This window comes from Corylus avellana, chromosome 5, assembly GCF_965113065.1.
Source record: "Corylus avellana chromosome 5, dhCorAvel1.hap1.2, whole genome shotgun sequence".
Classification (NCBI taxonomy): Eukaryota; Viridiplantae; Streptophyta; class Magnoliopsida; order Fagales; family Betulaceae; genus Corylus; species Corylus avellana.
This window is the reverse complement of record NC_142494.1, coordinates 23,082,021-23,097,838: the sequence shown is the minus strand read 5'-3', so window position 1 is coordinate 23,097,838 and position 15,818 is coordinate 23,082,021. Positions and strand designations below refer to the sequence as shown.

The following is a 15,818-nucleotide window of genomic DNA, read 5'->3' as shown; positions in this document are numbered from 1 at the left end:
TTTTCTGAGCATACTTTTCGATTGTTAGAGATTCACATTTGACCCATAAATTAGAGCATACTTTTTGTTCTTTACTTGCCACTTTCGAATAGATTTTCTGAATTTTTTATTCGTCCCCAATAATTTGCTGGACTTAGATTGTCTAGCTATTGTCCAAATTGGTCAGTCACTTGAGTAAAGGATGCTTAGATGTCTTGATGGACTACTATGTTTTAGATGACTTAAAGAGTGGAGTGTCAACAAGGCTTCAATTGGAAAGCCCATGTAAAAGTTCAGATTGGATAGAAGAAAAGCCTGCTTTCAAATGCAAAGTTTTTTCTTTTATATTTTATAGAAGCCTAATATCTCTCCATTTCCAACATGGATCGACTTCAGAAGCTTCACCTAGGAATATTTTATGGCAATGGTTCGGCCAATTCCTATTACATTTTTTAGGGCTCAAGGTATACTAAACATTTACTGCAATTTATAGTGTTTTTATGGTTTGTGAAATTAAGCCAAGTATCTTTGATTTGTTAACACTGATTAGTTATAACCTATGGCATCTTATAGTTCTAAAATCATACAATGCTGCCACGTGCGTCTGTATAAGTTCGTCTCGGAAGATGTATAAAACTCCCAAAAAATTTCGTCATAATAATTTTAAAGATAAGGCTTAAATGCTGCAGTTAAAAACTGCCATTAAAACAACCGATGGTTGGAATTAAATAAATAAATAAAATAAAAAACTAACGGTTGAGATTTAACCAAAAAAATTTCCAGCCAAACTGTGTCGTTTTATTTTCATTAAAAACTTCAGAAGCTAACGTCGTCCAATTCTGTTTGATATCTCCCGAGCTTCTCAAACAGAGTACTAGTTTCCCTGAGCTTCTCTGAACCCTCCCACCCACCGCTGCTCTAGGCGGTGCAGACAGTGGCCGGAATCTCCGGCTACTCTCTCGTCCTCTCTCCTCCTTCAATCTTCTCCAACTTCCAACCCATCTTTCTCTCTTAAATCTCTTCCTTTCTCTCTCTAAACCCATTCTCTCACGCTTCAAAATCCGTCCTCAAATCATCACCAAATCAACACAATAACATCCATCCCAACCGACGAGACAAAACAAAATCACAAAAAGAAAACACAGTTTTTTTACCTTCGTTCTCCTCTTTACCTTCTCTCTCTCTCTCTGTGATTGAAAGGCAGCACACGCAACTAGGCTTTGCAAGAGAGACGGCGTGAAAGCGTTGGGTTAAAGATAGCCGTCAGTTGTTTTGCAGTTAAAACTTTTTTAGTTAAATCTCAACCGTTGATGTTTTTTTATATTTAAACCCAACCGTTGGTTGTTTTAACAGCAATAGGTGCTGTAGCCGGATCCTAATTGGTTTAAAAGCTACGTTGAAAAGTGTAGGGAATATTGATGAATGGATATATCACATATCCATAAATATTAATTAACGAGGAAAGGGCAAGTGGGTGTAAGCGAAAGTGAGCTGGCAGTGGGCCACACAGAAGTGTGAAGGGAAAAAGCTGATGGACAGGCATGTGTATATTTCTCTGTTTCTGCCCGTCTCTCTCTCTCTCAGACTCTTTCTAGAGAGAAAGAGAGAGAGAACGAGTGAATGTGCGTTGGCAGCGTTGCTGCATTGTATGGATGCTTGTCGCTTTCTTTGGTCAAAGAAGTTGGAGACAGCTGCCCAACTGCCAGATAATACCCCACCCTCCCCCTCTCCTTTTCCCTGCTTTTATTCCCCTACTCCTCACGTGTACCTGCAACCCCTAGATCTCCTCCCTATCAGACCTTAATGCCCATCATCCAACGGTGTGAAGGACTTGACGACGACTATGGGCAGGTCAAGCAACAGAGTATTGGTGTGAATATCGTAACGTCGAAGGATTTGTGGTTGGGCTGTCTCCAGTGTGAAGGGCCCTGAAGCTTCAATTATCTTTTTCTTACTAATAAAATGCACTTGTTTTTTTCTCTTTATTTCTTTAATGCCATCCCGTTCCTTTGCTGTCTTTTTGTCGGAAGCACGTGGCTGCTCCGTATTGGATCATTGAGGTCAGAATCAGCCACCCAAAACCTTAACGTCCTCGATGAGCCGACAGCTTAACATGAGATAAAACATTGTTTCCTTTTTTACTTTATTATTTTCTTTTTCGACAATAAGGAATCTCCCACCAAAATAGGTAGATTAGGGTCTAATAAATCTCCTAATCCTTGCATAATATGCCTCACTATTATTAAAAATATTAGTATTTATTTTTATAATGAAGTTAACCATACTCTTATCCTAATGCATTATCTATTATTATTTATATTTAATCCTCATGACGCCATGCATCTTACCATTGACAAATCTTCATTGAAAACCAGCTCCTACATGTAAAACTTTTTGTTTATTTTTCTGCCGCCAAAATATAAAAGTTGAAATGGGCATTGAACAATTCATCTATTTCGGCTACCTCATTCATTTTGACCTATTGACCGCTTTGCAAGCCTACCAACCCTTTTCTCAAGCAAAAGAGATTTTATGGAGAGAAAAAAAAAAAAAAAATCCTTTATTCTTTTTTTTTTCCTTCTTCTTTCTTTCTTTCTTAATGTGAAGAAATGGCCTACTGGGCATCGAGTTCAATTCCTGTCTGCCACATTTCTAGTGTCCAGTAATATTGCATACACCATTTCTAGCTATCTCAAGTAACATGCAGACAGAATATTAAAAGGAAAATTGGTGATCTTTTCAAAAACTTCTACACTTCTATTATTTTTGCCATATAACTATCATAGTCCACCCAATTGACAATATCCTCAAAAACTCTAGCAATTCGAGTAACAAATGTGAAAAAATTCCTACGGTGCATTCGTCTGACCGAGACCGTCTTGGACAATCTGCCTCATAAAGAGTACTGTAGCTATCTCACATTTGTTACGGAGATGACTAGAGTTCGACCAACAAATTGCAGAAGTCGAGATCCAACTTTTCTGTCCTTTCTAATTTCACATATAAAAAGTAGAGGAGTAAATGTACAGCATATTGAAGTAGCTAGTATATGTAGCTGTAGGTGTGACAGTATTAAACAGTTTAAGGACCAGCAACAACCGGCAATATCATTGAAATGTCATAATCCGCCATGGGACAATACAGATAAACCTAGCAGGGCACCACATGATGCTGTAAAATTATTGATACGCAGTGGACAAAAGGAGAGGATAGATGAATCAATGCCCTACATTAACAGGGGGGATATCCTTAGGCCTGCTCAGCTATTTCAATTACAAAATATATATATATAGTAATCCATCGAATGTGTGATCATTTTTCTCCTTTGTTCTTAACACCAACATTTTGCTGCTTAAGAAGCCAAGATTCCTTTGACTTAATCATGCTAAAACTATTAGAAATGGGGAGGGGATTAGGTTGAATTATTTCAGAAACTAGTGATTAAAGGATAAGGGGAATTGAAAAGAGCTTTTGAAAACAAAATGCATATTGGATTTGAAAATGACAAAACCTTAGACATGTTACCTTTGCAATTTTCTACAGCTATATCTCTAAAAGACTTCAATTTATATAGTTTTAGGAAAGTTCACGTATCCCCTCAAATTACCACTCAATCTTCTCAAACTTTCAATTCATACAATGTTCCCCGCCCCTCCCCCCCCAAAAAAAAAAACTACCAAAAATTGTTAATGTTCTCCAATAACAAAAATATCCTTAATATAATAAACATAAAAATAATTCAAAAAAAAATCAAAAAATAAATAAATAAAATTCGGGTGTGAAATTTATTTTCTTTTTAGAGAAAAATATAATTTTTTAATTTATTTGAGTTTTTTGTCTTATTGAAAAAAATTTAAGGTCCTTTTTATTTTTTTATTAGTCTTATGAGACATTGTCAATTTTTTGGTAATTTAAGAAAGGATATTGTCGTAATTGAAAGTTTGGGAGGAGGAAAATTGGCAATTGGGTGTGGATTTTTTCCTATATATATATATTCGTACGTGTAAGAAGATTGTTGTACCATTGTCATAGCATGTGATAAAGTATTAGTTAAATGATTAAATTTACTATTTCTTATAAATTTAAACACTTAAAATAACTCACAATAACAAATAAAACTCTCAATTTTAATTAAAATAATTCATGTGTTACATGATTGCTTGGACTTCAAAACTTTTATGCCTAAATTAGTTGAATTGGTCTCCTTTTCTTCTAGGAATGCTACATCTCATGGAAGAGCTAGACACTCACTAGTGCATATTATTATTGACCATCGTGGACTGAGGAAGCCGCACATGCATACTTGTATAGATTGGCCTACATGTATCCTTCAATATGACTGGCTAGGGGACCAGTCCCGACTACTAACAAAGGGGATCACTAAAAAGGTTCACCAATTAAACTCTTTTCAAATAGATCTTTGTATATGATATGTCAAGATCTTCTATTATTTACTAGGAAAAATTCACAATATAATTCTTAAAAGTTTTAATCAAAATTTTGTCGCTTCATTATTTATCATAAGTTGGATGTAGCTTATTAAAAATAAAAAATAAAAATATTCTAATTAAAGGTGATTCAATAATTGATGTGACAAAAGCTAAAGCATTTAATTTAAAAATAATGAATATAATTTCATACAACCATATTTCAACTTCTTTTTTTCTAAGCAAAAAAGACAGTAGGAACGTAACCATGGTAGCATAATTTACTCGCTGGGAACCTTATAGGAGTGGGCTGTTTAGACGATGAAAACCATAAGCACTATAGCCACTAGATTGATTAGCGATATGCACAATATTTAATGTTAATTAGGCCTAGATATTACATGCATGCTTAAAAAAGGACTAACAGGAAGGTAATGGGCTGCACCATCATTGTGTGGTAAGTGTTAAATCATCACTTATCTCATAAACTTAAACTCATATCAATGAGAAAATTTAATTATTTAAACAAATATTTTAACATTACGTGCTCATGACTTTTAGCTCTGATATCATATTAAATCGTCACTTATCTCACAAGCATAATTGATTAAATTATTAAATTTACTCATTTTTATCCACTTACGCTTTTAGAATAATTGATGATTTTAACACATACAAAATTAATAAACGGATTAAATAAAAAAACAAACTTAATAATATTAAAAGGCATTATTAAAATGATTAAAATTGCCGAAAAATGAAAATTAGTATTATTATTTTTGTATCAATGTTTTTTTTTCTTTTTTTCTTTGAGAGTCGCAGAAAAGTGAAAGTGATGAGTACTCCTAAAGCTAGCTAGCATTGATGTTTACGTGCTTACATAAAAACAGGGAAAAGTTGAAAAAATCATGTGATAATTTCTGCAGCCAATGTTGAAGGGTCGACTGGCCGGCAATGGAAATCCTAGTGATAATCTTGAAGGCTTTTGCTATTATATATAATATATGATATATATATTGTTTGAAAATTTTAACACACGTCATATATATATATATACTAAATAAGCTCTATTTTGAATAGCTAGGGTGGTTGTTTATGCCTACACCACTACAGGTCATCATGACATTAGTTGAAAAGCTATGTGTTCTAAATTGCTTAGATCTGCATGCATTTAAAATAATTTTTTTTATTGATTTAGGTGTGATGGTTAATCTTGAAAAAACAAAGCTAACAAACTAAGAATAACGTTTACATATAACAAAGTGAAGGGTGGAATGTCGTTTTAGGCTTTTTGAATCTTTATCATCAAAACCACATGACCAATTTTGTCACGCAAATAATAAATGAATTATTATTCCTCCCCTGAGATAGAGCAATCTCACCCTAAAGACGAACAAGCACTAATTAACTAACAGATTATCCTTAATTCGAATTAATTGGGTACAAAATGTATGTCACTCATACAAAACCCTTCCTATATTATAAAGTTTCTATCAATGTGTCACTTTCCAATGGATAACATGGTTAATTTTTATTTTATTTTTTTTTTATTTTTTTTTTGATAACATGGTTAATTAGGTCCATATATACATCATATTAATTGGCTGCTTAATGGCAATAAATGTGGTTTAATTCAACTAACTAATAATAGCAATTAAGTTCTTGTTTTATATATAGCATGCATGCAATTTTACTTAGCGAGTTGGATTAGGATCCTCTCCATTTTGAGTAATGTTAAGGACTATCTTTTTATCCTCCTAAAGTTTTGATGTGGTTTTCAAAATCACCATTAGATCAAAATTCAAATATGATTCATCTAAAATTTAATGATGATTTTGAAAACCACATTAACTTTAGGATGATAAAAAAAATGGTCCCTAGCATTACTCATCTATTTTACTTGAAATTGATAGAATCCATTAATTCATGGTCAATATTTTGTTTATTGTATCTAATGATCATGTACATGATGCTACGTCGTTTAAATTTTAAAATGATGTGCTACCATATACATCATGTGGCAACGTATACAGTATGAGTAATATATATATATATACACTACAGCTTCATCGTACTGAGCTGATGTGACCGTGTCTATCTCCCCTTATTGAAAAAAAAAAAAAAAAAAAAAAAAAAAAAAAATCCATGCACGTCAACCCTTACAACCCTTAGAACATCTCCAGTAAGATTAGGTAAAACACATAATTAAAAAGTACAATTCTCTATTTTAGATACTATGTTTACAATATACACTTCAACACTCTAACAAATAAGACATATTTTCCGACATTCATCTTTTTTAACGGTTATATTTATGAATATTTTTTTTTAAGTAGTTAGTTTTATTGAGAATGAGAGAAACAATAAAATATTTAATGGGCCTAAATTCTCCATATATAGTCTTATAAAAATAGCTAGGTATGTTTAGGACAGTAATTTCCCATGCATGATTATGGTAATTGCTCAGCTCATTTACAAGATTGACAAAAATGTACTGTTTTGCGTCTTCAAAATAAACAATAGCCCCCAAGCTTAAAGAGTAGCTAAATGATCTGTCTCGAGACCATATTTCATAAAGCAGAGGCCACTAGTTTGAATTTTTTCTATATAAAATAAATAAATAAATAAACATGTACAATAAAGTTTTGTCGTTTCATGACTTTCACAGGGAGTTTTGCCCTATCAGAATAACTTTGTAGAAAACAAAAAGATTCCATTAATGCATAAAAGAGATACACTGAATCAACCCCTTTCATACACAGTAGCCACTGGGCGGTTGACCGTTGACTTCCCCGTGATTTTTTCATTCCCTCCGTTTCCAAATTTCCCCGTCCCGTTTCTGCCACTAGGCAACACGTTCAGAGCATGCAGTTTCCCATGGGTGAGCAACGTAATTATAGGAAAAGTGGTAGGGCTAATTAGTCAACCAAAGTATTTCACTTAAAATAAGCTAAAGTACAGCGAATGAGGGACATAATAATACTAACAAAAACTACTCCCACGCTCATCATTGCGCGTGAACCAAAGCACTTTAGCGGATAATGCCAGGTAATGATAATGACGTGGTGAACACATATTATAATGGCGCGTGAGAGAGTGATTTGAGCAAAATAATGTAAGGAGGTGGGGTCTGCTGTGTATATAATTCATGTCCGTATTATGAGAGGGCCTTTCCTCTTTTTCCAACTTTTGCTTTCTCTTCCCTCCCATTTCTCTCTCCCTCTCTCTTTTGATCTCTGACCTAATTGTGTTTCTGATCAATATCAACACCACTGCCACCATCACCATCTTCACCAAATTCACCTCTAAATCTTGGAAAGATCCATCCAGGCCTAGTGGGTCTTCCTCATCTTCTAGGACTCATTAACACAAGCACACACATACACAGCCAAGTTTTGCATAGACTTAATTAGATTTGGATCGATATCAGCCGCGCGGGGGTTAGAAGAGAGAAAGAAAGGGAGGATAGAGATTGTATAAGAGGGTTGAGAGAGAATTTTATTGAGAAGCTAGCTAGCTGTGAATTGAGCCAGCCAACAACAATGACACCAGCTAATTTGGCAGGGCAGTTTGGCGATACCACTTACACCAAGGTGTTTGTTGGAGGCTTGGCTTGGGAGACGCAGAAGGAGACCATGAAGAAATATTTTGAACAGTTTGGCGAGATCTTGGAGGCTGTTGTCATCACCGACAAGGCCACTGGAAGATCCAAAGGCTATGGATTTGTATGCTTCTTCTTCTTATATATTTTTTCTTTCCTCACATTTCCTTGCACAAGGATTCTGGAATTTATCTCTATGTCAGTAGATCTTGAAACAAATGAAAGATCTAAGTTTATTTGATTAATTCATGTAATTCCCATTTCAGGTGACTTTTCGGGAACCCGAAGCCGCCATGAGAGCTTGTGTTGATGCTGCTCCTGTGATAGATGGTAGGAGGGCTAACTGCAATCTTGCTTCTTTGGGTGTTCAGAGATCCAAACCTTCGACACCAAAGAATGGTATACTTGTTTTTTTTCTTGAATTTTCTACAATCCTATCATATATACTATATGGGCTTTATCTGATACCATAAATCAGATCTGGAAACAGTTTCTTGAAATCTTCCATTTTACTTGTTAAAGATGTTCGTATATATCTCTTACCATGAATATATAATTATTCCAAGATGCTGCAAACAAGTTTAGTTTTTATATGAATATAACTCCTTACTAATTATTGGTATTAATTAAAGACTTCCATGTAAGATTTTGATCGGTCATTGGAAAATATTCTTTTTTGGGAACACACATATATACACTGTCAAATGCAGCATGAATATTCTTCCAACTGGAAAGTTCTACTCTGCCTTCCACTCTGCCTTCCATGTAAGAATTCCTTCACATTCCACAAAAATATGTGGAATAAATTGTCTTTCACTTCATGCATATATACAGGCCACACAATCAGCTTTTTCCAAAAGTCCTGTCACTTCTCTCAAATTGTATTAATCGAAATGATATAATTTGTCTGAACCATTTATCATACAGTATAATATATATACAATTCATCATCATGCATTTTCTTTCTTTCTCTCTTTCTTCTTCTTCTTCTTCTTCTTCTCCATCATGCATTTTCTTTCTTTCTCTCTTTCTTCTTCTTCTTCTCCATCATGCATTTTCTTTTTTTCTTCCTTCCTTCTCTTAAAGATGCATACCATGAATATATAGCAGAAAAATCAATGTGTGTGTTAATTAATTAATAAAGTTTATTATAATGAATTGGACAGGAGGAGCAGGCAGGAACTTTAGGGTAATGGGCTCCTTTCAGACGGGGTTCGGAGGGGGAGTGGGAACAGCTTTTCCTTCAGCAGCAACCTTCCCTCATTATGCCATCCAACAAGGAGTACCTTATAATCTTTATGGGTATATGAATGTGCCTTTTTCTTTTATAACTCTTCTTCTTTTTTTTTCTTTTTTCTTTTTTGTTTTTTTAATGAATTATTTTTTTTTTATCTCTTTCTCTCTTGTGTTATACATGGGACACTGCACGTGCATTGCCAACTTATGCACACCCGCCCCACCTCATTAAACTAGGCTTTTTATCAAGCATGCTCATCCATCCATCCATCCATCCATCGCGCTATACTACTCCTTCATAGCCTCTCTCTCTCTCTCTCTCTCTCTGTCTCTCTCACAGATGATGTTCTAGCAACGATGGCATGCATGCATGCACATAAGAGACATATATGCTCGTTCATGCCAGCATGACGAGTACATGTATGTATGTCACGCAACATTAATGTAAGAAACACGTAGAGAGCACATGCATGTGCGGGTGTGCCTAGAACCCTAGACAGTTACATTATGAAATCTTTAATAAGAATGCGTACCTGCAAGCATGCATACGGTGGTGATGATGATCATGCATGCATGCATGCCTCTCTCTCTCTCTCTCTGTTAAATTTGAACTATTTAATTCGTTTGGAATTTTGTGTTCACCAGCTTCGATCAAATTCTAACCCTTTTTTTTTTTTCTTTTCTCATTTCTCTGATCACTATCTCAGGTACTCTCCGTACTCGCCAGATTACAGTTACCCTACGGTTTGTACATTTTCTCCTTTTTCTCATTTATACACACACACACACTACTTCTCACTTCATAGGATCCGTCTGGAAAGCCTTCTTTTCAGGAGACAATGACCTTTTGACCTGCAAAGTCACACACACAAATAACAAAGCATATCCTTAATCTTCTTTATCAGAAGAAAATATATATATGGCATACTATATATTATCTTTAATAATAATAATAAAAAAAGATGAAATTTTTTTGGATCAAACGGCTAAGATGCCTTGAAATTAAACGATTTCTACAAGATCTTAGGATCATGTAAGATATATCTTCCTAGTTAGTATAAGTACTCTTCTGATCAAGTCGGCACATTTTGCCTTTCGACCAAGCAGGCCAAAAATTTCACTAGAGCTATATTTATCTTTCAACAGTTCACCATTAACCCATGGTTTTATTTGCCAACCACAATGTCCAAAGTACTAAAGGGCCACTGGAAAAGCATATATATTTAAAATTTCTTTTTTTTTTATTATTTTTTTAAACTAAATTCATAATATATATATGAGTAGTGATTTTTGCAACACATATTTGAGCAGTAAAAAATAAAATAATATTTTAACACCGACCGACGTATTTACTGTTTAAGTACGCCGGTATTACAAAAATACTACTCTATATATATATATTTTGCACTGTATAGTAGATGATTAAGTATAATTTCCTGGTTGGTTAACTTAAAATGCAACGAAGGGTTAAAAAAAGAAAGAAGGTGAGAAAATGAGGGGCATGCAGTACACAGACATTGACGCTGCAGTAGATAATATTTCTTGCTACTTTTTGGGTCCATAAAAATATTGTGGGCAAGAGAGAGAGAAAGTGGGGATGAACGTGGGTGAGTGAAAGAAATAATAATGAAGGAGATCGTCAAAGCATTGTTGGCCAATTGTCTCTTCTGTCTTCTTTATACATTTTGAATAACAGATTTATTTTGGGGGCCCACTCACTCAGTAACCACTTTCACGGTCTTCCAAATATCCACCGACCAACAATGTACACCCAAAATTATTGTCCTCAATGCCATGAATCATGATTTTGACTCCCATTTACAAAACACAACCAAACAAAATAACCTCAACTTGCTTTTTTAACTTCCTACCTACGTTGCTACCAACCCGACATATTATAATTATAATAATAATAATCTCCAAAACAGGAAAAAAAATAATTAATTAATTAATTAAATTCACGTTTGGTAATTTGTTTTTTACGTTGTACGATCGATGATTTTGTGCATGCAATAATAATAACCCATGTTTGTTATGGCACAGAGCTACTACAGCGTTTATGGAGGGGCGGCAGCAGCCCAGTTTCCCATGTATGGAACGGCGGGGCCAGGTGGGATGATGACCGGCGCGGCCACGGCGGCGTCTTTCTACCCATATCTACAGTTTGGAGAAGGGAGTGGTACCGGAGCAGCCACCGGATATAGTTCTGGACAGAGTTATGGTGTGAATTACCCACACCACCTGTTTCAGTATTCGGCCATCAACTCAACCGGAGGGTACCCACAGCACTATGGTGCACCCATGTCTCTTGCACCTACGCCTGCTTTGCAATCAGGTTTGTACGTCATAATTAAACTGGTTTTGTTTTTCGGATTACTAATATATATATAATCTAGCATTATGAAAAAGAAGTATATATATATCAGAAAAATCATTATGGCCATGAGTTTAATTAGCCTTTAGAGTTTCTGAATATTCTTCTAAAAACTATCATAATTTAACATGTTGGCTTAAACTCTCTTTTAATAGGTAAAATCTAACACATAAACTATCTAATTAAAAATGAGAGGTAAATGACGAAGATAAAGTTTAAACTTAAGACCTCTGCTATGATAATATGTTAAATCATTACTTATCCTAAATTAAAGTTTAAGCTGATAGGAAGAAGTACAATTATGGCTTGTTTGTGATTGTGTTTGAGGAGTTTAAAAATATTTTTAACACTCAAAAAGTTCGTTTGAAGAAAAAAGTACTCGTTTGGTAAAAAAATTAAAAGCTTAAGACCTCTGCTCTGATAATATATTAAATTACTATTTATTCCAAAAGTTTAAGCGGATAGAAATAAGTAAATTTAATCAGTACGTTAACATGAGCTAATGTTCAAATTCACAATTTTTTCTCTAATATAATGTTAAATTATAACAAACATGCATGATATTGGTTGTAGAAGATATATATAGTTGTTTCAAATTGATTTTGTGCAAGTGGTTTTTGATTGAAAAGAGTTACTAACATCTTTGACAGTGTGTTTTGCTGTGCCTCAGGCGTGACCGTGGCTCTTCATGCACCAATTCCTCATCGCTAGAGATTCATCTCAGAAACTAGCAACATCAAGCTTCTCAGCTGCTTCTTGAAGTCTCTATTCAGACCTTTGGCCTAACCATGGTTCTCTCTCTCTCTCACTCTCACACTCACTCTCTCAGTGTCTAACACCAGCCCATTCTTGTCATTTGGGCTTCTGCACATATCTATGGCCCCCAATAGGGGCTAAAGAAAACACCTCCACAAGTGTTGGAGGGTCATGCATTTTTCCCCCTTTGCATCTTTTTGAAAAGAAGGGTTCCTTGAAAGAGAACCAAAGCATGTGTGTAACCCCACCAGCTCAAGCTATTGGAATTAGCTAAGTTGGGAAAATAGTTTTTCAATTCTTGGCCATGCATGGAAAGGCCAAGCAAAAAAGAAACTAGCTACCTCGTAACTTTTAGCCTAGGAAAGGCTAAGAAGAAAAAAAAAAAAAACACATGGTTTGCAAAAATTGTAAATTCAACAACTCATGATACAGCGAGCCCCTCACTCATGGAAATTAAGTTTTGGAATGGCTAATCCCTCCAACTTCATGATCAGCTAATCACCTCTAGATGAATTAGAGGCAGTTTTAGCAAAATCAAGGGCATGGAAAATGCCCCAACTTTTTTGTCTGTTAACATGTAGTCTTAGGATTTTAGAGCTAGGACCAGTCATGTCTTTAAAATTGTTTTTTTTTTTTTTTTTTTAATTACCAACTGCACTTCAAACTTTCACATGGTGCATGCTTTTAACCAACCATCTTCCCTTAGGGTAAGGGGAGGCAATCAGTACTGATTACTCTTGTTTTTTGTTAATTTTGTAAATTCATTGTGGCTAAACATGGAAGTTTTAGCCCCATTTTACTAAACTTTAGGAGGGATAGTGTTTGTTTTCTTAAAAAACAAAAGTATGCATTTTTAGATTTTAATATAGTTCATCATCCTTTTGAGACTCCATCATGGATGTGGAGCTCAAAGCATTTGCATGTGACCCTGGGAGATATTTTGGTTCCCTTGGGTTCTTCTCCACTAACCCTGCACCAACCATGGTTAGGACTTAGGTCAACCTCTTGTCACTCTCTCCTCCCTCCTTCATCACCTTCATCATCACCACCACCATCATTCTCTCTCTCTCTCTCCCTCTCTCTCTGCGACTTTCACTTGGAGATGGAACTTGATACTCTTTAATTAATTATATGTATAAGCCTATGGATTGGATTGTAATTAGAGATGCTACTTAGGACAACTAAGACTCATTCTCCATCCATGCTGGTTGTGAGAATGGGTGTGATGCTTAATTCTACTATGCTTTTAATTTGAGACTCTTATATGCTTACTTCTGCCATTCCTTAATTTCTCTAATGCTAAGCAAATTTAATGTTCCTCAAGTTCAAAAATATTGTCGTGGTCTTAAACTGAGAATTTTTTTTTTGGCTAGTCATGGGTTGCTATATATGCAAATATGTATGAGAATTATTTTTAGCTCCTATTGATGCCTGCAAGCTTTCAAATATGTAAAATTAGCATGTATCGATCTCAGCATTTCCTGCAAGCTGGAAAATTAGCATGCATCTAATTTTTAAGTGGATTTTTGCTACTACTATAACCAACGTGACACCACTGGTGGGTTGGGAAACGAAGCAGAAGAAATAGACAAGAACAAATCAAAAGCAAACACACAAGAACCCCAATCTCTACATGTATCCATAACTTAACGAGCAATTATTGCAGCAAAACTCTCTTCTTTGTCTTCAAGCTTGAAGACCAATTGAAGCTGAACAGAGCTTCAGCTTCTCAATAGTAACCGCCTCTTGGTCAACATATCTGTAGGATTGTCTCTTTTGTCAATCTTTTCCAAAGTGAATTATTATCTTTCCTCCAAGAGTGAGCGAGTTAAGTAGTACTTGATGTCTATCTGCTTGGTCCTCCAATGAAAGGTTGAGTTCTTAGCAAGATGGATTGCACTATGGCTGTCACTTAATAGCCTGCCTGCAATGGTTTTGCTCTTATCCAAACTCTTTCAAGAGACCTTTTAACCATAACTATTTCCTTCAAGAGACCCTTTAACCATAACTATTTCCTTGCACGCTTATGTAGCTGCAACATTCTTTGAATTTGTCATGGAGATTGTCAGTCTTCTGTAATTGAGACACCCAATTGAATAGAAACCAAAAAAAAAAAAAAAAAATTGAGACACCCAATTGACTGCTACATTATACCCAACATAAACACATATATACTCTGTAGTGCTCTTCCTGAAACTGTCAATGTCTCTTGCCAAATCTGACTTAACATAACATAGTGTTGAATCTGTAGTACCTTAGAATCCACTTGACAGCTTCCCATCCTCCTTGCCCGAATTGCTCATAAATCTGCTATCAATTCCCATTGCATCAGAAATATCCGACCTCATACAAACAATGGCATACATTAAGTTGCATACAGTTGACGCATAGATTATATCAAGCAATTGGCCAATATATTGTCATGCACCCCGTGTCAGGTTATATTGGACAATCGGCTAGTATTTGGTAATGTATTTGGTGTTAGATTATATTAGGCAATTGGTCAATGACTCAATACAGGGTCATGTACCCTGTATTATATTATATTGGGAAATTGATCAGTACATCTGTATATGGTCATGTATCTAAATCAGAGTATATCAGACAAATGGTAAGTGCATGGTCATATTCCCCAAATCAAATTATATTGAACAATTGGTACCGCATAGTAGATTTCATTGGGCAGTTAGCTAGGTCATGTAGTTTAGATCAAATTATATTGAACAGTTGGTCAATATATAAGTATGTACCCCATATTACATTATAGTGGATAATTGGATAGTATATGGTCATGTAGCTCATATCAGATTGTAGTGGAAAATTGGTCAATATATAGTCATGTTACCTTATATCAGATTATGTTGGGCAATTGGTCGAAATGCAGCCATGCGCCCTAAATCAAATTACATTTGGGCAATTGTCTAATATATGGTCATGTACCTTAAATCACTCTTCGCTTGGGTAGCCAATCAAGAAGAACGGATAGCTAGCCTTATTTCCTAACGAGCCAATGAACGACTAGTTTCCCAATGTAAAGTGAGGGAGTGAGATAATTGATCCCTCCATGACATTATGAGATTTGATGACCCTTCGCTTAAGAAAAAAAAATCCCCAAACGCGATAACTTGCATTATGTGACGTTAAGCGGAAAAAAATGAAATTCCTACTAGTTGAATAAAATTGTAAAATAACATATCCTAAAACTATATATATATAGAGAGAGAGATAGTAAAAATAAATAAATAGATTAAACGAAAAAAAACCATCCCAATGCGACGTGACAATTATGTATTAGAAGTGCTACAAAAGTAGAACAAGTCTAGCAAAAGAAGCAATAGCCGTCACACATACTGAGGTCAATTATTTAATAGGTTCAATATTTGCATAAGGATTCGAGCTCATTTAGAAATGGACGCTCGGCTTGTATCAATTGAAGGAGTCCCTC

The 15,818-nt window shown here is 35.0% G+C and overlaps 1 protein-coding gene across 2 annotated transcripts; it reads left to right on the top strand.

The window, feature by feature from the left end:
• Positions 1 to 7,578: 7,578 nt before the first annotated feature.
• Positions 7,579 to 13,649, top strand: LOC132181153 (RNA-binding (RRM/RBD/RNP motifs) family protein). Of its 2 annotated transcripts, none has more exons than XM_059594238.2 (6): positions 7,579 to 8,131; positions 8,274 to 8,406; positions 9,174 to 9,309; positions 9,951 to 9,987; positions 11,287 to 11,578; positions 12,288 to 13,649. In XM_059594238.2, the coding sequence occupies exons 1-6, from the start codon at positions 7,949 to 7,951 to the stop codon at positions 12,326 to 12,328; spliced, it is 822 nt and encodes a 273-aa protein (XP_059450221.1). In that variant the 5' UTR covers positions 7,579 to 7,948; the 3' UTR covers positions 12,329 to 13,649. The 2 variants fall into 2 exon arrangements, with proteins under 2 accessions (XP_059450221.1, XP_059450222.1); XM_059594239.2 differs by having other exon boundaries at positions 12,268 to 13,649.
• The last annotated feature ends 2,169 nt before the right edge of the window (positions 13,650 to 15,818 follow it).

Bases quoted from the DNA above. Each gene is read 5' to 3' on its own strand.
- LOC132181153 (XM_059594238.2), top strand. From the start codon at position 7,949: ATGACACCAGCTAATTTGGCAGGGCAGTTTGGCGATACCACTTACACC. The intron at 8,132-8,273 runs GTATGCTTCTTC...TTCCCATTTCAG, and splicing joins GATCCAAAGGCTATGGATTT to GTGACTTTTCGGGAACCCGA. The intron at 11,579-12,287 runs GTTTGTACGTCA...GCTGTGCCTCAG, and splicing joins TACGCCTGCTTTGCAATCAG to GCGTGACCGTGGCTCTTCAT.